General features: G+C 45.6%; 1 protein-coding gene and 1 pseudogene across 10 annotated transcripts in view; one reads left to right on the top strand and one right to left on the bottom strand.

The window, feature by feature from the left end:
- The window catches only part of STAG3 (STAG3 cohesin complex component), a 37043-nt gene that overhangs the window by 12466 nt on the left and 274 nt on the right, over positions 1-24303 (bottom strand). For 2 of the 10 annotated variants that reach the window (XM_054496278.1, XM_054496285.1), the window contains exons 1-22: positions 23877-23992; positions 21210-21389; positions 19694-19796; positions 19053-19169; positions 15607-15703; positions 13325-13401; positions 12838-13042; positions 12258-12409; positions 6468-6541; positions 4549-4672; positions 3952-4050; positions 3662-3741; positions 3246-3353; positions 2870-2984; positions 2460-2565; positions 2183-2286; positions 1538-1630; positions 1324-1413; positions 897-1097; positions 706-776; positions 515-602; positions 2-82 (exon numbers count right to left, since the gene is read on the bottom strand). In XM_054496278.1, coding sequence (XP_054352253.1) covers positions 2-82; positions 515-602; positions 706-776; positions 897-1097; positions 1324-1413; positions 1538-1630; positions 2183-2286; positions 2460-2565; positions 2870-2984; positions 3246-3353; positions 3662-3741; positions 3952-4050; positions 4549-4672; positions 6468-6541; positions 12258-12409; positions 12838-13042; positions 13325-13401; positions 15607-15703; positions 19053-19169; positions 19694-19796; positions 21210-21325 — 2301 coding nt within the window. In that variant the 5' untranslated portion in view covers positions 21326-21389; positions 23877-23992. Of the gene's footprint in view, position 1; positions 83-514; positions 603-705; positions 777-896; positions 1098-1323; positions 1414-1537; positions 1631-2182; positions 2287-2459; positions 2566-2869; positions 2985-3245; positions 3354-3661; positions 3742-3951; positions 4051-4548; positions 4673-6467; positions 6542-12257; positions 12410-12837; positions 13043-13324; positions 13402-15606; positions 15704-19052; positions 19170-19693; positions 19797-20342; positions 20426-21209; positions 21390-23820; positions 24137-24303 lie in introns of those variants that run through there. The other 8 variants (XM_054496280.2, XM_054496281.2, XM_054496283.1 and 5 more) reach the window with 7 other exon arrangements.
- LOC129041097 (large ribosomal subunit protein eL29-like) lies at positions 13540-14432 on the top strand (annotated as a pseudogene).

The raw sequence follows: 24303 nt of genomic DNA, 5'->3' as shown, positions 1-24303 counted from the left end.
CCTGGGAAGCATCTGATTTAGAAATGTGGGTTAGTGTCCAGAGAATGGAAAAATAGACAAGAGTCAAGGCTGGCAGGATAACCTGTAACAACAAAGGGTTTGAAAAATAAGGTTTGGGTCAGGAGAGGGAGAGATAGATAGGCAGAAACACACCAGTGAAGAGGAGAGAAAATGAGTAAGGGGAGAGCTAATTCCTTTTCCAGTGGAAAATGAGCGATATTCTGGACACTCTTCAGAGGCTTCTACATGAAGTAGAAATGTCACCACTCCCTAATTTACTCTATGTCTCCTAGAATCCCTCAATATTATCCTTGGCTTCCAGGGAATCCAAGAAGACACTGGAAGTAGAGTCCACCTTCTAAGAGAGGAATGTAAGAGGTGACCCCCACCCACCTGATCTTCCTCGCTTTGTCCACTCCACGCACTGAGACTTGACACACCTAGTGGCCACCTGGAACGTAGGTCCTTAAAATCTAGCCCCCCACCCCAACCCATCTCTAGCCTGTCCACTCACCTGGTGAGGTACCTCTCCTGTGTCCACAGCCTTCTGCAGGAGTTGGCAACATGGCTCATAGAGCTCCCAGCGAGTCAGGTCATGAGCGCTTTGGGGGAGAAAGGGGAATGTTATACTGGAAAAGAACAGAGGGAACCAACTCCACAGACACCAGTAAAAACGGGATGGGGAAGAGGAGGAAAGCCACTCACTTGTAGAAGGCAGAGAGGCGTTTCAGAGTGGCTGCCAGATTATATACCTCATCCTCATCTAGGAAGGATGACTGAGAAGGAAAGAAGATCCACAATAGCATTTCCCCCAGAACTCATCAGTCCACATCCCCCGTCTTGCAGCCCCTCCCACCCTTGTTTGGGGTGTCCCATTGTCCAGCCCCAGCTCCTACCTGTAACAGCTCTTCAAGCTCCTGCTGGAAGCGGTCAGTCAGCAAATCTACTAGCTGGCTGCGGGCAAAGTCTGCCCGGCTGAAGAAAGTGAATTCGGGATTACAGAGCAGGTAGAGGGCATGCGCCCCAGCCTCAAGCACTGCCGGCTCTGCATGCTTCACCACCACCTCCTGGAGTTGCTGCAGGAACAGCTCCAGGTGCTGAGAAGAAAAGGCAGAAGATGGCGTGCTGTGGGGATGGGAGGAGGACACTCTTCTGGAGGGAAGTGGAACGGGGTTAAAAGCATTAAACTTCAAGGATAAGATGCCTAAGAAAAGGCTTGCTGATTTTTCTGGAACCCAAGTTCTTGGAAAAAGAAGATACTGGCAATAGAACCCTTTGGCCTTGGCAGGCAAGCAGCAAGGTATAGGAAATCTATCTCCCTACCTTCTCCAAGCGCCCAGTGCAGTAGATGTGGAGGTCAAAGCAGCTGAGAAGCTGGAGCAGGGGAGTGACCTTCTCTGCATCAGCTGAGAACTGTGATGATTGACAGGGAGGCCTCCTTACAAGCTGACACATTGCTAATTCCTACTCCCACCCCCATAGAGGCCATTTCCTTTCACTTCTCTTGGTGTGATGCTGAGTGGAGGGGCAGTGGTACCTTGGCCAGGAGCTGGGGCAGCAGAGGGATGAGGTGCTCAGTCAACTTCACCCTGTCATCGGCTTGGGTCTTGCGCTCCTTAGAGGTTAAGCCCTGGAATGAGAGTCACTTGGGGGTGGGGGAGGTGTAGAGAAACACTGGTGCAGGGGGTGTGTGCAGTCCTCCTCCCCATGACCTTATCTGCCTGGAAGGAAAAGAGAACTCGGTAGCTCCCACGAGATTTCTTTTTTCTGGAAATGAAACTCCTTTTTTTTTTGAGACAGAGTCTCGCTCTGTCGCCCAGGCTGGAGTGCAGTGGCGTGATCTTGGCTCACTGCAAGCTCCGCCTCCCAGGTTCACACCATTCTCCTGCCTCAGCCTCCCGAGTAGCTGGGACTACAGGTGCCCGCTACCACGCCCAGATAATTTTTTTTTTTTTTGTATTTTTAGTAGAGACAGGGTTTCACTGTGTCAGCCAGGATGGTCTCGATCTCCTGACCTAGTGATCTGCCTAGGCGTAAGCCACCGCGCCTGGCCCTTTTTTCTGGAAATGAAATTCTTTAAAGGGTAGAAGGAGCACCCTAACCCCAGCCTGGGGGATAAGGATGCACAATGCCTGTCAGGATTGAGTATTGCTGACCTACCCACTCTACCCTCATGCCATACCTTCCTCCCAGTGACCCGGCCCACAGGCGGGTGCCCCTCTGAAGCTTGCCGGGCACTGGACACAAGGATTTCTATCAGTGTGCTCTCCTGCACATCACCCAGGTCTGGAGTGCCAGGAGGATCAAAAACATAGAATCAAAGATTAGCCACCTTCCAACTCCAAGTTCCCCCTACCCGATGCCACCGTTGCTGCCTTGTACAAGTGAAGCCAGCAATCCCTCCCAGTTTCACCCTAGGAGGTGGAAGGTCCCTGTCCCTGGCTCCGTGTGGCACGTACTCTGGTCCTTCTCCAGCAGCAGGCTTGTCAGACTCTCCCAGTCCTTCAGCTGAGCTCCTGCACAGTCCCAAAGACTGTCTACTAAGTAAGCAGCGTGGTCATGGAGCTAGGGAAGAAGGTGCATGGGGAAGTTAGTGATGGCATGTTAAAAATACCCTAGGAAGTGGTTACTGATTAAATATCGCTCTCCTTCCTACAGTGTCCACTCCCATCCTTCTCCATTTGTCTTTTTTTTTTTTCGATAGAGACAGGGTCTCACTGTGTTGCCCAGGCTGGCCTCAAACTCCTGGGCTCAAAGGATCCTCCCACCTCAGCCTCCCAAAGTGCTGGGTTTACAGGCGTGAGCCACCAACCCCAGCCCACTTATAGGTCCTATGCACAACTGCCAGACTTCTCTCTGTGTATGTCACCTCGCTCTCCACAAAGAAGGACAGCAGAAGCTGGAAGAAAGTCCTCTGGGCGCCTGGGCTCTGGCGTCGCTCTCTTCCACCCATCATTCTTATCTCACACTCAGGGTAGAAGAGTCTGGTGGAATGGACACAAGGAAAGGGCTCAGCACAAGAGGAAACAAGGAAGTGTAACGACCACAGAGGGAGGAGATGGCCCAAGGAAATGATAAAGGAAAAGGAGGTGCAGAGCTAAGGAAAGCCCCAACGAGCTGCGAGAAGAAAGGAGACACCAGAGAGACTTCCACAGAGATGGGGAGGCCTTAGGTAGGGCAGCAGCAGATGCGGGAGAGAAACCGAGAGCGTGGTGTTAAAGAAACATAAAAGGAGCCCCACTCACTTCCAGTACAGAAATTCGCCTGCAGCAGAGGCCAGGCCTCGATTAGAGGCATACACAACAGGGTAGACGCTCTCACAGTCCGCGTCCGTCAGCACCCCTTCCATGTTCCTGCCCACAGAAAAGCAGAAAGAGTGTGTGAATAGGGACATTGTCTTCTGGCACAACCAAGGCTAGAAACAAAAAGAGGCAAAAGCAACAAGGCCATAACTCACAAAGAACTTCTAAATGAAGAGTGGAAGACAAAGGAGTATGGGGAGTTAGAGAAGACAGAAATATTACCCCCTCGACATACTGCAACTCAGGAATGACCTCAGTCAACCTGCACAGATGGAAGAGTCTGCTATGACAGGTGGAGGGAGATGACCCTGGAAGGGCAAAGGTCTGAGACACTGGCCTCCCCTCTTCCCAGGACTCACTTAAGGATAAGTATCAGTAATCTGACAGCCTCCACTGCCACATCATACTCTCTGTCCATGACCATGGAAACCATCCGGTCCTGCGGAAAGGAGAAAGTCACTCAATATCTCATTACACCCATTCTAAACATTCTGTTCTCTTAGAATCAGAGACTCCTAAAGAGAGTGCCTACGTAGAGGCAGATGCTGGGATAGCCAAGATATCTTAGAGCATGAGGGGTAGAAAGATACAAGGTGGGGAAATGGGAACCACGACAAAGAGCCAAGCCATGGAGCGCCACCCATTTTACCTTGAAGCGGCTGGTGAAGAGCTCCAGGCGTGCGGTCAGGTCCCGGTTACCGTACAGCCCTTTCAGGGCCTTCACGCACTTCAGGCGGACTTCTCGGTGCTGGTGAGGAGGGAAAACCAGGAGAATGGAAATAAGACTAACCACAGTCTACTCGCCCCTACTGAGCCTCCAGACTCCCCTCTCCGATCCCTCATGCTAGCTTGGGTGTCCCCGATACTGAGGACTCTTGAGATGTCAGAAACAATGAACAGCTGTCTTCTTACTTAAAAAACAAAAGGATCACAGCAGTACTCATGATGAGAAGGATCCTTTGGCTGCCCCTTAGCACCTGCATTACCATCCATCAATAACTCTCTTCCATGGGAAAGTCTCTCTCCCCATACCTCATGTTTTGAGTCGTTTCATCTCCTGGATATGTCTCTCTCTACCTTATCCTACCCTCCCCAGTGCTAGGGGAGTTTCAAGGTTCAGCGCCTTGATGGGTTAATCATTGATCACTAGGTAAAATATCTCAGTGGCAGGCCCAGGAAAAGGTGAAATGTCCTAGGACAGGAAAAAGATGAAGGAAATGGAAATGGAAACTGACTTGAATCCCACCTTATCATGCAGAGTCCAACCAATATATTTTAAATAGCTGTCGGTGAGGAAAGAAGTGCTGTAGCTTTGCATCCAACACCCAATTTCCTCAATGCAGATAGCACGGATCTCAGGAAGGACATCCCTAGACACAGACAGATAAGTTGACTCTTACAGCCACCCTCTCTCCAAACTCACTTTCCATCCTACCAGATAACTCCCTCTCATGGAATAATTTATTTTCTTGAAATGCCATGTATCCCATGCCTTTCATTTCTTCCTCCCGATGTAAACACTATATATATAGTAAAATACATGTAAATATTTTTTCTTTTTTTTTAAGGGATGGGGTCTCTTGCTATGTTGCCCAAGCTGGCCTTGAACTCCTGGGTTCAAGTCATCTTCCCACTTTGGCCTCTCAAGTAGCTAGGACTACAAAAATGTGCTGTACCCAGTTAGTAAATATTTTCTCTCTGTTACCAAACCATAAAATAGTTAAACACCAGCCTTGTACAGCCTAATTCTCCACTCCACCTGTTGCCCAGGCTGGAGTGCAGCAGCACAATCTCAGCTCACTGCAACCTCTACCTCTTGGGTTCAAGTGATTCTCCTGCCTCAGCCTCCCGAGTAGCTGGGATTACAGGTGCACCACCATGCCCAGCTACCTTTTTGTATTTTTAGTAGAGACGGGGTTTCGCCATGTTGGCCAGGCTGGTCTCAAACTCCTGACCTCAAGTGATCTGCCCGTCTTGGCCTCCCAAAGTGCTGGGGTTACAGGTGTGAGCCACTGCACCCGGCCTCCATACCTCTTTTAAAAATCAATTTTCAAAGTTCATTCAGGCTGGGCATGGTGGCCAAAAATTAGCCAGGCATGGTGGTGGGCACCTGTAGTCCTAGCTACTTGGGAGGCTGAGGCAGGAGAATCGCCTAAACCCGGGGGGTGGGGCTTGCCGTGAGCCGAGATCGCACCGCTGCACTCCAGCCTGGGCGACACAGTGAGACTCCGTCCTCGCCAAACAAACAAACAAAAAAAGTTAATTCAACTGTTGGCTAAAGTGTGTGAGTGTGTTTTAATTCCACATTAAGAAAAGGTTACATCAGCTGAAAGGTTCTGGAAAGGCAGGAGTGAAACCTAGGTAAGAGTGAGAAACATCTATAGATAATATTTTTTTTCTTTTTTTTTTTTTTTTTTTTGAGATGCAGTTTTACTCTTGTTGCCTAGGCTGGAGTGCAATGGCGTCATCTCAGCTCACTGCAACCTCCACCCCCCGGGTTCCAGTGATTCTCCTGCCTCAGCCTCCCGAGTAGCTGGGATTACAGGGATGTGCCACCACATCCGGCTAATTTTGTATTTTCAGTAGAGATAGGGTTTCTCCATGTTGGTCAGGCTGGTTGTGAACTCCTGACCTCAGGTGATCTGCCTGCCTTGGCCTCCCAAAGTACTGGGATTACAGGTGTGAGCCACCACGCCCGGCCTACAGATACTCTTTTTTAACTTAATTTGATCAGGTCTTTAAACAGTATAAAATTCCCCTGTCCTTTGCACAGTGAGACAGCAGGCTGGGCCAGGAGAAGGCTCACCAGGCTGCAGCATCCCTCAGAAAAGCCCTGCCTTTCTGTTCTCTGCTCTTATCCTCAAGTCTCCAGCCCCAGAAAGATGAGGAGTTGGGGCAGATCTGGGGCAAAGCCGGAGCAGGAAAATACTCAGCAATGCTTTATTCTCTTATTTTCTCCCAGAAGCACTTACAAGATCCTTTGTAGGTAGTGATAAACTAAACCTCACCAATTTGAAACATTTGTTGTTAATAATTTTTGCTCCAGCCGCATTAATTCTGGGACTAACCCAATAACTAAGGGTTGGAGGGGGGAAACCTTGTTCACTTCCTCAGATTCCATAACCAAAGGCCAGGTGCTTCAATGAGAGAAGCCCATTAGCTTACCTGTACCGATGAACAAAGACACCCCTGAAGAGGGCATTCATCATCCCCTCAATCTCCTCTTGATGCTCTTGGAGCTGGAGGACAGGACAGGGAGAAATGGGTTAATCTTTCTTGTACCCTAACAAGAATAAGGCCCTGAAGATACAGAAAAAGTACAGCTTCCACCTACTTCCTGTTTATTACAGGACAGTGTGAACCCCCGTAATCCTATGCTCTCTTTTAAACCTTCTAATTCTGGAAGAAGCTGTATAGTCAACTAATGCCTCAGAGGTTTGTGTTTAGTAATAATAATATTCCCTCTGCATGTGGTTATTTGGACTATTCAGAAGCCCTAGCTGGTATTATACAGGCGTATCTCGCTTTATTGCACTTTGCTTTATTGCTTTGCAGACACTGTTTTTTTTTTTTTTTTTTAAACAAACTAAAGGTGTGTGACAACCCAGCATTGAGCATACCTATCAGTGCCATTTTTCTAATAGCATATCCTCACTTTGTGTCCCTATGGCACATTTTAGTAATTCTCACAATATTTCAAACTTTTTCACTATGGTATCTGTTATGGTTATCTGTGATCAGTAATCTTTAATGTTACATATTTTTTTACAAGACAGGGTCTCACTCTGGCACCCAGGCTGGAGTACAGTGGTGTGACCATGGCTCATGGCAGCCTCCACCTCCTGGACTCGAGCAATCCTCCTGCCTCAGCCTCCCAAGTAGCCGGGAGTACAGATGCATGCCGCCACACCCAGCTAGTTAAAAAATTTTTTTTTTTTTGTAGAGACTATGTTTGCCCAGGCTGGTCTTGAACTCCTGGGTTCAAGCGATCCTTCCACCTCAGCCTCCCAAAGTGCTGGGATTACAGGCATGGGCCATCACACCCAGCCTGATGTTACTACTGTAACTGTTTTGGGGTACCACAAACCGTGCCCATATAAGATGGCAAACTTAACAAATGTCTGTGTTCTGACTACTCTACCAACAAGAGTTTCCCTGTCTCTCTCTCTCTCTCCTTAGGCCTCCCGATTCATTCCTTGAGACACAAAAATATTGTAATTAGGTCAATTAATAACCCTCTTAAGTGTGCAAATGAAAGGAAGAGTCACATGTTTCTTACTTTAAATCAAAAGCTAGAAATGATTAAGCTTAGAGGCCAGGCGCGGTGGCTCACACCTATAATCCCAGCACTTTGGGTGGCCAAGGTGGGCAAATCACTTGAGGTCAGTTCGAGACCAGCCTAACCAACACGGCAAAACCCCGTCTCTACTAAAAATAGAAAATTAGTCGGGGGCGGTGGCGGGCACCTATAACCCCAGCTACTCAGGAGGCTGAGACAGGAGAATCACTTGAACCCGGGAGGCGGAGGTTGCAGTGAGCCAAGATCACGCCATCGCACTCTAGCCTGGGCAACAAAGTGAGACTCTGTCTCAAAAAGAAAAAAAAAAAAAGAAAGAAATGATTAAGCTTACTCGAAAGCCAAGACAGGCCAATCGACAGCTAGGCCTCTTGTGCCAAACAGCCAAGTTGTGAATGCAAAAGAAAAATTCTTGAAAGAAATTAAAAACGCTACTCCAGTGAACACACAAAGGGTAAGAAAGTTAAACAGTCTTATTGCTGATACAGAGACAGTTTTAGTAGTCAGAACAGAAAATCAAACCAGCCACAACATTCCCTTTGGCCAAAGCCTAATCCAGATCAATGTCCTAGCTGTTTTCCATTCTATGAAGGCTGAGCAAAGTAAGGAAGCAACAGAAGAAAAGTTTGAAGCTAGAAGTTAGTTCGTGAGGTTTAAGGAAAGAAGCCCTCTCCATAACATAAAAGTACAAGGTGAAGCAGCAAATACTGATAGAGAAGCAACAAGTTATCAAGAAAATCTAGCTAAGATCACTGATGAAGGTGGCTACACTAAACAATGAATTTTCAATGTGGACTAAACTGCCTTATATTGGAAAATGCCATCTAGGACTTTCACAGCTATTGAGGAGAAGTCAATGCCTGGCTTCAAAGCTTCAAAGGACAGCTTGACTCCTTGTTAGGGGCTAATGCAGTTGGTGACTTTAAGTTGAAGCCAATACTCATTTACCATTTTAAAAATCCTAAGGCCCTTAAGAATTATGCTAAATCTACTCTTCCTATGCTCTATAAATGAAACAAAGCCTAACTGATATCACATCTGTTCACAGCATGGTTTCCTGAATATTTTAAGCACATGGGTGAGACCTACTGCTCAGAAAAAAAAATTCCTTTCAAAATATTACTGCTCAATGACAATGCACCTGGTCACCCAAGAGCTCTGGTGAAGATGTACAAGGAGATCCATGTTGCTTTTTTCATGCCCACTAACACAACATCGATTTTGCAGCCCATGGAACAAGGAGTAATTTCAACTTCAAGTCTTATTATTTCAGAAATACATTTCATAAGGCTATAGCTGCCACAGTGATTCCTTTGATGATTTGGGCAAAGTCCATTTAAAACCTCCTGGGGTTAGGCATGGTGGCTCATGCCTACAATCCCAACTTTTTGGGAGGCTGAGGTGGGAGGACTGATTAAGCCCAGGAGTTCAAGACTAGCCTGGGCAACATGGTGAGACCCTGTCTCTACAGAAACAAAACAAAAACTAGCCAGGTGTGGTATGCAATCTGTAGTACCAGATACTTGGAAGGATAAGGCAGGAACATCACTTGAGCACAGGAGGTTGAGGCTGCAGTGAGCCATGACTGCACCAGTACATTCCGGTCTAGGCAACAGTGCAAGACCCTGTCTTCAAAACAAAAAACAAAACCAGAAAAACCCAACCCCCCGTCCGGGAAGGATTCACCATTTTATTTTATTTTATTTATTTTTGAGACGGAGTCTTGCTCCATAGCACAGGCTAGAATGCAGTGGCGCGATCTTGGCTCACTGCAACCTCTGCCTCCTGGGTTCAAGCAATTCTCCTGCTTCAGCCTCCCGAGTAGCTAAGATTACAAGCAGCACCACCACACCTAGCTAATTTTTGTATTTTTAGTAGAGATGGGTTTTTGCCATGTTGGCCAGGCTGTTTTCAAACTCCTGACCTCACATGATCCACCTGCCTCAGCCTCCCAAAGTGCTGGGATTACAGGAGTGAGCCACTGTGCCTGGCCAGGATTCACCATTTTAAATGCCATAAAGAACATTTGTGGTTCATGGGAGGAGGTCAAAATATCAATATTAACAAGAGTTAAGTTGATTCTAACCCTCATGGATGACTTTGAGAGGTTTAAGACTTCAGTAGGGGAAGTAACTACAGATGCAGTGGAAATAGCAAGAGAACTAGAAGTAGAGACTGAAGATGTGGCTGAATTGCTGCAATTTCATGACCTTGAACAGATAAGGAATTGCTTCTTATGGATGAACAAGGAAAGTGGTTTTCTGAAATGGAATCTATTCCTGGTGAAGAGGTTGTGAATATTGTTGAAATGACAACAAATGATTCAGACTATTACCTAAACTTAGCTGATAAAGCAGCACCAGGGCTTGAGAGAATTGACTCTTTGTTTTGAAAGAATTTCTACTGTGGGTAAAATGTCATCAAACAGCATTTCATGTTACAGAGAAATCTTTTGTAAAAGGAAGAGTCAGTAGATGCAGCAAACTTCACTGTTGTCTTATTTCAAGAAATTGCTACAGCCACCCTAACCTTCAGCAACCACTACCCTGATCAGTCGCCATCAACATGGAAGCAAGACCCTCCACCAACAAAAAGATTTAACTCGCTAAAGGTTCAGATTGTCATTAGCACTTTTTAGCAATAAAATATTTTTAAATTAAGGTACATACACTGCTTTTTAGACAATAGTCTTGCACACTTAACAGACTACAGTGTAAACATAACTTTCATATGCACTGAGAAATAAAAATTTTGATTTTTTGATTGTGTGACTCACTGTACTTCAATATTCACTTTATTGTGGTGGTCTGGAATTGAACCTACAATATCTTTGAGGTATGATGACCGTATATGTTTCTAACAATTTGGAAAACAAATTTTTAGTAAGTTGCAGTTTGTTTAATAGAAGTGGAACTAGCAAAAATGAGAAGAAAGGAATTAGATCAGTGGTTCTCAACTGAGGCTAATTTTGTTCCCCAGGGGAGATTTAGCAGTGTCTAAAGATTTTTTTGGCTGCCACAACTTGGTGGGGGAGCAGGGTACTACTGGTATCTATCTAGTAGATAAAGGCCAGAGATGCTGCTAAACATCTCACCACGGCAGGACAGCCCCCCAACATCCATAGTGCCATTGTTGAAAAATCCTGGATCACATGAACAATAGATACCAAAGAAACAGAATTATAAGGAGAAAGGGAACATTCTTTAAGACAACAGACCCCACCTCTTCAATTATGTAAGAACAACATATCATTTTCGACAGGACATACTTAAGTCTTTAGGGCTGAAGTAGCTATATGTCCATATTTTACACTAAAATAGCAAAAATAGGTGAAGCAAATATGTAAAATACTTGGGAAAGGGAGACTGAGAAAAGGCTACTGGCTTTAGGAATTAGGAAGTCATTGGTTTAGAAAGCACAGTTTCAAAGAAAAATGGGGAAATAAGCTAGGTAGCAAAAAGGATTCAGTTAGTTGGACATTAAGGAAGTAAGGAAATACTACCCTAAAAGAAAGGATGGAAAAAAGAGTAACTCACAGAGGAGCAGAGTGAAATAAAGATTCAAGAGCCTATATACATTTATAAGTGGAGAGAAGAAAATAGTGGGGAGGAAGAAATTTAGGATAAAATGGGGGAATTATAATGATAATTGATTAAGCAAGAGCCCAGAGAAGCCAAAAAAGAAAAAGAAAAGAAAGATTCGCACTAGTGTACATAATTTAAAATCCGGGATAGATTAATACTCATAAGCTTTTAAGATCAACCTGACAATGAAAAATAACAAAAGAGAATGAGAGAAGTGGAAAGTTTCCTTCTCTAGTGATTTAGAATGAAAGAGATCTTTTGTGAGGGCTAGAGAAACAGCCAAATGATATGGTCAGACATGGTGAGTCCTGCCAACCTCATAGGAGGGGTCTTAGACGCTAACAGAGAGTGAGGAGAAAACATCAGTAGTGTTACTCTTATGACAGACCCAGCTGATTAAAGATTTCACCAGTGTAAAAGATTTTGCTATGCTTATGCCCCTCAGTGGTCATCTTTAAGCTTAAAAGGAAACAAAACAAGTATCTACTGTGAGCCAAGTGAGGCAATTTACTCATCTCATTTATTCTTCACAAAAAGGTGAGATTATTCCTTTTTTTAAAGAAAAGAAAACTGAAAAGAGGTTACATAAGGCTATGGAGCTAGTGACTAAATGGAACAGAATTTAAAGCCAGGAGTTCACTGGGAGGCCTGTTTTCTTTCCATTCCTTGAAAATTTGGCCTGCCTTGTCAATGGTTGGCTTTTAGTACTCCTGCAGTCACTTGCACACTGCACACTTGACAAGTAGGTCAAAACTTAATTCCCTGCATGACAGGCAGGTACAGCACTTAAACACTCCTAACAATGAGTGCTGACCAAAAAAAAAAAAAAAAAAAAAAAAAACTGAGCAAAAGTGGAATTAGAGAGAACTCTAAATTACACATTATTTGTTGAGCCCACAACCCAGAAACAAGATGAGCATGCAATGACCCCTTACAGGATGGGTCTATGAAACTATTGCCAGACTCCATTATTCATGATCTTGAAAGACTGCCTAGGGCCTAATAAGGGGGTCTGTGGCAGAAGTGGGTTCAAGTTGGGAAAAAGGGAAGGAAGAAGCAGGGAACACTCCTCACCTCTTTGCGTTTCTCCAACAGGCTCTCCAGCCGCTCAGGTGCCCTCTGCCCTGGCCCCTTGTTTCTTTCAGCCTCATACTGACGCTGATTGTTATCTTGGTGCAGACTCAGTTGGAGGGCAACTTTTACCAGGGAAGTCATCAGTTTCATAGCTTTGAGTAAGGAAAAAGAGGTAAAGAAATCATTATTTAGGTCAGAGGAGAGAGGATGAGTAGAAGGAAAAAATAGAAGGAAAGAAGGGCAATGAAAATGAGAAGCCAGAGCAGGGTGACCCTAAAATCCTAAGACTCCCTCTCCTGGAGTGGACTGTTTCCCTCTAACTCTTGTGGTCTTCTTTTAACCATCAGCATACTCCTAGTGGTGAGCTCTGACAAAAATATTAAGCCTGGAAATTGTTGCTGTGATCTACCTCTTCTCAAAACTCCACTAGTGAGAAGCTGGATTGAAGTTTAGGATAAAAGAGGCATGGCTTTGAAGTGAAGAGCCAAGATGCAGGTAGGAAAGAAGACCCTGAATCAGAGAACAGAGGAAAGTCCTACAAACCCCCAGGAGAATGTCCAGAGTGAAAATGAATGCTCACCAGCCAGGGTGCTAGTGTGACGGAAGGCGCGGACTTGTGAGTCTGAGAGGCCAGTGAGCAGGGAGATGAGGTTGTCCATAGGGAAGCCATCATAGAGGAGGCTGTACTGGCACTGACAGACCAATGTCCTCACAAATTCACAGAAGCTGCCCTGGAACTTCTTCCAGGATGGACCTGGAGCTGTCAGAGGATAGTCCCCCGAGTCCTACAAAAGGATGTATGAAAAGGATGGGAAAGTTATTACCAGGTCCATGAAGTCATAGGGGCTTGGATGTCAAAACCCAACAGTCTAGTAAAAATATCTGTTATATCTCATTTCCTGGTATTCTCCCCAATTTGAGAGGCATATTCAGATCTCTTTTACCCCCAAGAGACTGAATTCCTCCTTCTAAAAGCTACCCTATTTCACAGAATCAAAAAGAAGGGGATAATAGGCATTGTGTTTTGAAATAAGAGGGGTAAGAGGATCCTGGTCATCTTCTTCCACCTCATTAAACTGCTCTGTTAGGTGCTGGATGATCTCTGAGTTGGACATCTTCTTGAACATCTCAGGGGTCACAGTGCCTAAAGAATGAAGGATATGAGGTGCTTACAAGGAAAATAACAGGATGCTGTGATCATTTACAGATATAACTGAAGATGAGCAAAGAGACATTCTGCAAAGAGCTTAGGTGGGGAATCAGAAGACCCCCTGGTCAACAGTCTGCCAACATCCAACCATGTATCTGCTATAAGGCAATCTCTCTAAAAACCCAAAGGAAGGGGCCCACAGGTTATGGTGTAGACATGGCCAAATCCAAGAACCACACCTCACACAACCAGGCTGAAATCTGCACAGAAATGGCATCAAGAAACCCCAATCACAAAGATACAAATATCTTAAGCGGATAGACCCCAAGTTCCTGAGGAATATGTGCTTTGCCAAGAAGCATAATAAGAACGGCCTGAAGAAGATGCAGGCCGGCCGGGCGCAGTCGGTCATGCCTGTAATCCCAGCACTCTGGAAGGCCAAGGCGGGCGAATCACAAGGTCAGCAATTCGAGACCAGCCTGGCCAACATGGTGAAACCCTGTCTCTACTAAAAATGCAAAAAATGAGCTGGGCATAGTTGCGGGTGCCTGTAATCCCAGCTACTCGGGAGGCTGAGGCAGGAGAACTGCTTGAATCCGGGAGATGGAGGTTGCAGTGAGCTGAGATTGCACTACTGCACTCCAGCCTGGGCAACAAGTGAGACTCTGTCTCAAAAATAAAAAAGATGATGCAGGGTAACAATGCCAGGGCCATGAGTGCACATGCTGAGGCTATCAAGTCCCTCGTAAAGCCCAAGGAGGTTAAGCCCACTTGCCTACACTGCCCACCCCAAGCTTGAGAAGCATGCTTGCGCCCACAATGCCAAGGGGCTCAGGCCGTGCCAGCCAAAGGCCAAGGATCAAATGAAGGCCCAGGCTGCACCTCCACCTTCAGTTCCAGCTCAGGCTCCCAAAAGTACCCAGGCCTGTACAAAGGCTTCAGAGTAGAGATCTCTGTCTGCCAGCATGAGGACAGAAGGACTGGTGTCCCCTTGCACTATTTGTACAAATAAACCTGAGGCAGGATTTGTTTAAAAAAAAAAAAAAAAAAAAAGGAATCAAGCAGTGAAAAACTGTGCCAAAAAACAACAACAACGACAAAAAAAAAAAAAAAAAAAAAACAGGCCAGGCGCGATGGCTTACGCCTGTAATACCAACACTTTGGGAGGTCGAGGCAGGGAGATCGCCTGAGGTCAGGAGTTCAAGATCAGCCCGGTGAAACCCCATCTCTACTAAAATTACAAAAATTAGCCGCATATGGTGGCACACGCCTGTAATCCCAGCCACTTGGGAGGCTGAGACACGAGAATTGCTTAAACCGAGGATGTAGAGGTTGCAGTGAGCCGAGATTGTGCCATGCACTCTAGCCTGGGCAATAGAGTGAGACTCTGTCTCAAAAAACAAAACAAAACAAAACAAAAAAACAAAAAACAAAAACAAAAAAACAAAGAGAGCAATAAAACTAAGCCAGATGCTGATTTCTTATATAATACAACCTGACTGAGACCATCTGTCCCAATAAACTAAGCCATGGCAATAAGAGTTCTGGGGGTACCACAGCTACAGAGGAGAAATATTGGCAAAGTAGCTGGGAAACAAAGAGTAAGATTATTGCATCTATAAAGACTAAAGGGTGTCTTCAAATTTGTGCCATAACATAAGCATGATTACTTCTTTTTCCCTAAAGTGTCTTGCCTCTAAACCAACATGGTTCCCTACTGGATCACTTCCCGTATTTATCAATAAAAAATTTAGTTAAAGAAGTGAAACTTTTCTCTCTTTTTTTTTGAAGACAGTCTGGCTCTGTCGCCCAGGCTGGAATGCAGTGGCGCTATCCTGGCTCACTATAACCTCCACCTCCTGGGTTCAAGCAATTCTACAGGCATGAGCCACCATACCCAGATAATTTTTTGTATTTTAGTAGGGGTTTCACCATGTTTCCCAGGCTGGTTTTAAACTCCTGACCTGAAGTGATCCACCCGCCTCAGCTTCCCAAAGTGCTGGGATTACAGGTGTGAGTCACAGTGCCCGGCCTAAATAAGTAAAATTTTTCTAATGCTTTACCATCTTCATTTAGGAAATGTTTAATCCTACCATCTTCATTTAGGAAATGTTTAATCCTACTTATCTAAATGGAGAAAGAATTTCATAACATAGCAACAAAAGGCTGGGAATTAGAAAGGGGGAGCAGTTTCCTCACCTTTACATCCGCAAGATTGGATGAAAAAGTTAACAAGCTCCAGAAATCCTGTATCCTGGTCTTGCTTGTAGCTATCCAGCCACTCATCTACCAAAGACTAGGGAAAAAAAATGTAGATGACTTCTATTTCTGGCAACATGACAGAACAGAAATCCTATATGATCTTCCCAGTTGAACCATCTAAACTTCTGTAAAACATTTAAAACATCTTTCACAATGTACTGGTGAACTAGAATGAAAGGTAAAATTTCATATAGGCCAAAAATGAGGTGTAAGTAGCAACCCTGGGAGGTAAACAAACTGACTTTTGCCCTAAAGGTTTCATTAATCCCTGGGGACCCTGACTTTGTATCCAGATGGCTGCATGGAGTGCAGAGCACAGGAGGTAGAGCCTAAGCTTTTTCTAAGATGAGTAGTCCAACAGGAGGCACCTAAATAAAGCTGGGTCCTGCAAAGAGTCAGATCCTCAAGGAAGTGAGATTGAACACTAAACCTACCGGGCAAATAGGGACAGCAAGAAAACTAGCTTGTTATGACCTGAGGGTGCAGTGGAGGGAAAAAAATAATTCTTCCTTGAGAATTCATAACCATAGTGAGCCCTCAGATCTGGATTTGCAATCAAGATTCACACCACATACATGATCAGAATAATCAGAATAATCTTTTTTTCTTTTCCTTTTTTTTTTTTTTTTTTTGAGATGGAGTCTCACTCTGTAGCCCAAGCTGGAGTGCAATGGTGTGATCTTGGCTCACTACAACCTCCACCTCCCACGTTCAAGCAATTCTCCTGCTTCAGCCTCACAAGTAGCTGGGATTACAGGTGTGCGCCACCACGCCTGGCTAATGGCTAATTTTTGTATTTTTAGTAGAGACAGGGTTTCACCATATTGGCCAGGCTGGTCTTGAACTCCTGACCTCAAGTGAGATCCACCTTAGCCTCCCAAAGTGCTGGGATTACAGGCATGAGCCACCATACCCAGCCCAGAATAATCATTCAGATAATTAAAAGTGATTCAGGCTGGGAGCAGTAACCCAAGTAAAGTGAAACTCATGTTGCCCAGGCTGGTCTACCAAAAACAGAATAATTAGTCAGGCATGGCGGCACACGCCTGTAGTCCCAGCTATGAGAGAGGCTGAGGTGGGAAGATCACCACCTCGCCACTGAGGGAGGTCAAACCAGCAGGGAGCCGTGATAGCACCACTGCACTCCAGCCTAGAAAGAACGAGACCCTGTCTCAAAAAAAAAAAAAAAAGTGATTCTGGAGTGTCCCCAGACAACTGTCAAAGCAAAAGCAGGTTCCTCTCTTAAAAACTCAGCTTTGGCCTAGGCTCCAAAGAATTCCAACACATAAGAACTCCAGGGAAAATGACTGGCTCACAATAAAACCTAGTAAAACATATAAAGAAACAAGGCACTGACAGAATTATATTCACAAAGACTTTAGATAATAATCTATCATAGATTATAAAATCACTATGTTTAATAAAATTTTAAAAATAAAAGAGGGGGAGGATGGGCTAAAAAAAAAAGAAATAAAAGGCCAGGCATGGTGGCTCACACCTGTAATCCCAGCACTTTGGAAGGCCGAGGCGGGCAGATCACGAGGTCAAAAGATCGAGACCATCCCGGCCAACATGGTGAAACCCCGTCTCTGCTAAAAATACAAAAATTAGTTGGGTGTGGTGGCATGCATCTGTAATCCCAGCTACTCAGGAGGCTGGCAGGAGAATCGTGTGAACCCGGGAGGCGGAGGTTGCAGTGAGCCAAGATCGTGTCACTGCACTCCAGCCTGGCGACAGAACAAGACTCCGTCTCAAAAAAAAAAAAACCTAACACGCTGTACAACTGCATATAAGGTGGAAAAGACATCTGGAATTAAAATGTGCTCAGGTCCTTGCAGAAGATAAGAAATCCAAAGGAAAGCAAGCAAAGGGGGAAAAAGAAACAGAAAAGATAAAATGAATGTACCAACTCAATACTAGGCCATAAGGCTAAGTCTCCATAATTTCTTTCTTTTTTTTTTTGAGACGGTCTCACTCTGTCATACAGGCTGGAGTGCCGTGGCACAATCTCAGCTCACTGCAACCTCCGCCTTCCGGGTTCAAGCAATTCTCATGCCTCAGCCTCCAAAGTGGCTGGGATTACAGACAAACGCCACCACACACAGCTAATTTTTGTATTTTTAGTAGAGACGGGGTTTCACCACGTTGGCCAGGCTGGTCTCAAACTCCTGGCCTCGAGTGATCTGCCCACCTCAGCCTCCTCAAGTGCTGAGATCACAGGTGTGAGCCACTGTGCCCGGCCCCTACATAAATTTCAAACACCACATTCCCTGACTACAACACAATGAAGTTAGAAATCAAATAACGAAAATATAACTAGCAAAATTCTGCATGTTTGAAAATTTTAAATATTTTCCCAGAAACTATAAAATTACACATTAATGTGGATAAATCTCGAACAATGTTAACTGAAATAATTAAATCACAGAAGCCTGAATAATGGATTCATTTACACAATTAAAGAACACATTCATAGCGGTAACACTATAATGAAAGATGAGAAAGACTAACACAAAATTCACTCTAGTGTTTACCTATGGGTAATAAGGGGACTGTGAGATGGGGTAGAAAGAAGGTACACAAAGGATCTCTATAGCACTATTAATGTTTCATTTCTTGAGCTGGGGCTGGAGATCTGAGTCATCATTTCATTTTTATTTTTTAAACTACATATAAGCTTTGTACACTTTTGGGTATTAGAACTTCAATAAAATTATAAAAAAAAACAGAGGTAAAAATTATTAAGTATAATTGTCAAGATGGAGCTAAAAAATAACATGAGTGAACAAGGTGCCACTCACATCCAAGCTTCCTTCCTGTGTCATGCAATGCCTCTCCTCACCTGCTCCATCAATCAATAAAGGCATAATCACTCCTATGATACCTTTAAGAAAAGAACACGCTCTCTCAAAGCCAGGCGCCGTGACTCACGCCTATAATCCCAGCACTTTGGGAGGCCAAGGTGGGCGGATCACCTGAGGTCAGGAGTTAGAGACCAGCCTGGCCAACATGGCTAAACCCCATCTCTACTAAAAATACAAAAGTTAGCTGGGCGTGGTGGCGCACGCCTGTAATCCCAGCTACTTGGGAGGCTGAGGCACAAGAATCGCTTGAACCCAGGAGGCAGAGGCTGCAGTGAGCCGAGACTGTGCCACTGCACTCCAGCCTGGGCGACAGAAAGAAACTCTGTCTCAAAAAAAAAAGAACATGCTCTCTCATTCAAGGTTACCCTTCTGTCACTCCAAGGATTCACCCCATAATCTTATTTTTCTTGATATGTTACACTCACTAAAATGTTCACATCAAATCAAGTTTGTAGACACTTGTCCTTACCACCTTACAAAAAGTGAGATGGTATCAACAGAGGTAAGACACTGCTTTACCTGCATGTCACTTTTGGCGGCTTTCACAGCATTGAAAAGATCATTGGCTGGTGGCTCTGACTTTTTCCGGCTATGACGATGTACCACTCGGTACCCTTTCTTTGGATGTTTTGCCACCTAATATGTATAAAAAGATCAGAAATATGAAAAAAAACAAAAAAGGTAACAGTGACATTAACACTTGGTTTCATCATTATCACACAAGTAGGCTTAAGCTGCCAATTCCACAGCAGAGTCTGAGTTAGACTCAGTCCTGAAATAATTGATTTTTATACTGTTATGAAATTTATTAACTTTTTTCCCTTAAAAAAAAAAAAAGTCCTTGAGTCCCCTTCCTGTATCTCTATATCCTAATGTCCTTTTCTCTTCAAAATTTCTCTTCTTCCTATTTCCGTCCCTTAATACTTTGTAAATCTTGTCCTTTTATGAACTGTATCACCTGAACCTCTTTTAGGTTTTCTTTTTTTTTTTTTTTGAGACGGAGTCTCGCTCTGTCGCCCAGGCTGGAGTGCAGTGGCGCAGTCTCGGCCCACTGCAAGCTCTGCCCCTGGGGTTCACGCCATTCTCCTGCCTCAGCCTCCCGAGTAGCTGGGCTGCTTCCCCCACAAGATTCAAAAACGAAAGAAAACTGGCTGACTCACCGGCGTTGTTTTCGGTGGTCGTTTTGCTGCTCTCTTCTTCACATTGCGATTCAAGCTGTCTTCAAAGTCACTGCCTTCATCAGCTAACAAAGAGTCACCATTCCTGTGAGAAAGTATGGTTCTCTTTAAATATAACCACCCTATTCCCTCCATATAAAAGGCAAATGAATTATGGTTTCTCTGTCTCTCACCGCACCCCATCTCCATGAGAAAAACATATTCAGATTTTAAGAAAAAATGAGCTTATTGTTAGTAGGAAGTTGGCACAGTCTTTTTTTTTTTTTTTTGAGACGGAGTTTCACTCTTGTCACCCAGGCTAAAGTGCAATGGCATGATCTCAGCTCACTGCAACCTCCGCCTCCAGGTTCAAGTGCGATTCTCCTACCTCAGCCTCCCGAGTAGCTGGGATTACAGGTGTTTCACTGTGTTGGCCAGGCTGGTCTCAAACTCCTGACCTCAGGTGATCCACCCGCCTCGGCCTCCCAAAGTGTTGGCATTATAGGCATGAGCCACCACACCCGGCCGGGACAAAGCCTTAAAGGAAAACTTTCACGTGAAAGCAATGGAGACTAAGAATGAGGAAACGAGGCAGGGGAAGGACAACCCTTCCTAGTGTTCTCTCCGAATAAGAGAATCAAATGATACTCACTTAGCAGGTAGAGAGATCACTGCTCTTTGTAGAGAAAAATAATCATGGCTCAGGAAGTCATCTATCATTCATCCATAAACGGGAGAGTAATACGTACCTAGAGTTAAATTTCACCCCTTTGAAACATAAACCACATGTCTTATCAATTCAAGTTTATAACTTTGATATAATCTGGTCCCCCACAGTAGCACTGACAGAAACAGAAATGATTCAGAGAAAGCCAATTAAAACAGCCAGGGGATAAAGCAGATCTGTATGAAATTCGCTTTTTTCCTTCTGGAAAGATAAAAAACCAAGATATATTATTATAACCTACACAGAATAAACTCATATATGGTAATAAATAAGGATACACAGACCTATTTACAAAATCCCCAAGTAGAAGAAATAGGGGACACCAGCTAAAAAGTATATACAATTTGCCAGGCAACAAATAAAGAACTCTTTACTCCCCCATCTGCCAGCTCTCAGCCCCCACCAGGGTTGGTACATGCTGAACACAGAAATGTGTTTAAGAGAGGTTTAGACAAGATGGATGACGGATTAAAAACAGGATGTGCTTGAACCCGGGAGGCGGAGGTTGCAGTGAGCTGAGATCTCGCCACTGCACTCCAGCCTGGGCAACAGGGCGAGACTCCGTCTCAAAAAAAAAAAAAACAGGATGTCCTACTATTTTGATGTCTACAACATCTAGGACCGCCAAAAAAAACACCTGGAGCTGGAGGGAGGGTGTCACTGTGCTGAACGAGTATAGCATTTCTGGTGTTTTCACACAGTCTCATGCATATTATCATCAATGTGGGAAAACAAGAGGGGGAAGGCTGCCACGGACACAGGAAGTGGCCACATAATGCAACATCTACTTACCCCTCTGAGGTATGGTTTGAGTCCCTGTCATCAAAGGGTAGACCGGCAGAGGAACTAGAAGATGCAGACAAGGCCCTCTTGGTATCTCCCACAGCTCTTTGCAATGGGGAAGACATGCTTGGAGAGGAGGAGCTATGGGGCCAGGAAGATGAGGACCGCAGGGTAGGTATGGCGATCCAGCTGGGGAAGAAAGAGAAGAAAGGGCTCCTACCACAGCACTTCTCCATCCCCAGCTCTGACCAGTCCCTTTCTTTCCAAGGGAATGGTTCTAGAACTCTGGGGTCAGGTGAGGGTGACCAAAAACTAAGACAAAGGCTGGGCACTGTGGCTCATGCCTATAATCCCAGCACTTTGGGAGGCCAAGGCAGGAGGACGGCTTGAGCCCAGGAGTTCAAGACCAGCCTGGGCAATACAGCAAGACCCTATTTCTAAAAATAATAATAATAATAATAATTAGCCAGGTGTGGTAGAGCATGCCTGTATTCAGCTATTCAGGAGGCTGAGGTGGGAGGACTGCTTGAGTCCAGGAGTTCAAGGCTGCAGTGAGCTATGATCGCACCACTGTACTCCATCCAGCCTGGGTGACAGAAGAAGACCCTGTCCCCCCCCCCAAAAAAAGTGATAATAAATAAGACAAATGGCTGGGCGCCTGTAATCCCAGCACTTTAGGAGGCCGAGGCAGGCAGATCACCTGAGGTCAGGGGTTCGAGACCAGCCTGACCAACATGGAGAAACCCCGTTTCTATTAAAAATACAAAATTATCCGGGTGTGGTGGCATATGCCTGTAATCCCAGCTACTTGGGAGGCTAAGGCAGGAGAATCACTTGAATCTGGAAGGCGGAGGTTGAGGTGAGCCGAGATCGTGCCACTGCACTCCAGCCTGGGCAATAAAAGTGAAACTCCATCTCAAAATAAATAAATAAATAAGACAAAGAGCTGACCTAAGACATCAAGGGATTAAGGACAACAACACCCCAGAAACTGGCCAGCAGGTTTGGAGTTGCTCTCCAAAAGCTGAGGAAGTCACACACCAGGGTAGCTTCAGACACATCTCTCTCTAGAGGCTGTGGAAGTGCAAACTGCCTACTGCAAGGAAATTTAACTCATAGGTTTTTTTCTTTAAAAAAAAAAAAATGCACACTGGGTGCGGCAGATCACACTTGTAATCCCAGAACTTTAGGCAGCTGAGGCGGGAGGACTGCTTGAGCCCAGTAGTTCAACACCAACCTGGGCAACATAGCAAGACCCTATCTCTACAAAAAATAAGCAAAAACTAGCTAGGTGTTGTTGCGCACACCTGTGGTCCCAGCTACTCAGGAGGCTGAGGCAGGAGGACTGCTTGAGCCCAGTAGTTTGAGACCAGCCTTGGCAACATGAGACACATCCAAAAAAAAAAAAAAAAAATCCAAGCAAGGCACACACCAGGGCAGCTTCAGACACAGCCCTCTCTAGAGGCTTCAGAAGTGTAAACTGCCTGCTGCAAGGGAATTTAACTTATAGGTTTAAAAAAAAAAAAAAAAAGGCAACGTGCCCAGGGTGGCTCAAACCTGGAATCCCAGCACTTTGAGAAGCTGAAGCAGGAGAACTGCCTGACCCCACGAGTTCAAAATCAGCCTGGGCAACATAGCAAGATCCTGTCTCTACGAAAAAACCAAAACAAAACAAAAAAAAACTAGCCAGGCGTGGTGGTGCACCTGTAGTCCCGGCTACTCGGCAGAACGAAGCAGGACGATCGCCTGAGCCCAGGAGGTCGAGGCTGCAGCGAGCTATGACTGCACCACTGCACTCCAGCCTGGGCAACAGAGTGAGGCTGCCTCAAAAAAAAAAAAAGTAATGACAAATAAATAAAATAAGGCAAAGAGTGGACCTAAAGCACCAAGAGATTAAAGACACCAAGACCCCAGAAACTGGGCAGTGGGTTTGGAATTGCTCTCCAAAAGCCGAGGCGTGGTGCACAGTGCTCCCGCCTATAATCCCAGTACTTTGGGAGGGCGAAGTGGGAGCATCGCTTGGGTCCAGGAGTTCAAGACCAGCCTGGGCCACGTAGCAAGGCCCTGTCTCTAAAAAAAACAAATTAAATGAAAAAAAAAAAAAAAGCCAAGCAAGGCACACAGCAGGGCAGCTTCAGACGCACCCCTCTCTGGAGGCTTCGGAAGTATAAACTGACCTCTGCAACGGAACTTACAGGTTTTTAAAAATGAAATTAAAAAAAATAAAGAAAGAAAAAAAATACAAGAAGACCCCAGTCTTTCGTTTCTAGAGGACTAGCACCTGATTCCACCTGGAATGGAACGGGAGGCTCTTAAGGATTTGGGGGTGGAGGCGCCATGAGAATAGGGCTATGGAAACGCAAAAGGAGTAAAGGCAGGTGCGCATTTCCTATTTTTCCAGAAGGTAAAAATATCTACGACTGCCCCTGGGGTAAGCAGCTTCAGGATAAAGAGCCTTCCAAGCGCTTAAGAGAGTGGACTCTCAGTCTATGGAGGCCTGGGGAGAGGATTCTCGGGCTCTGTGGCGGAGGCCATTGGGGGCACGGCCTGGGAAGGCTCCTAGTGTCAGGGCCGGGAGGGTTGCGAGAGGGCGTATTCGCCGGTCAAGGAGAAACCTCACTGTCAGAGCCTGGAAGAGTGACTTCTGGCCGAGCAGGGTTCAGGGAAGGTCCCCACCTCAGGTCCCTCGGGTGGCTCTGGCCACCCCACCTTCCACACAGGCGCCCGCCGCTGCCCTTCCGGGGGCGAAAGATTCCAGAAAAGCGCGGGAAAGCACAAGACACGCTGTGCGCAAGCGCAATCCCAACGGTTCGCCCAGGGCCAGTAGCTATCGCGAGGCTTGGAAGTGTGCGAGCTGATGCGCGCCACGTTTGAGTCGCGCCACGTTTGAGTCACGCCGCTCCACAGCCTCGTGTGGCCTCAAGCTCTCAGGCGTGCTGCCCTATCACGTGGGCTTGGGCACGCGGTCGGCCCGCTTTAGCCCCGCCCCCACCCAGGCCCCACCCCCGCTGCCCTCAATCTCCTACTCCATTGGGCGGGTTTTGGACCAGACTGGTAGTAACCCCTTTAATCAGGCTTCTCAATTGCCATAGGCTGGGTTCCA

Source organism: Pongo pygmaeus, chromosome 6, assembly GCF_028885625.2.
Source record: "Pongo pygmaeus isolate AG05252 chromosome 6, NHGRI_mPonPyg2-v2.0_pri, whole genome shotgun sequence".
Lineage (NCBI taxonomy): Eukaryota > Metazoa > Chordata > Mammalia > Primates > Hominidae > Pongo > Pongo pygmaeus.
This window is presented reverse-complemented; position numbering and strand designations above follow the sequence as displayed.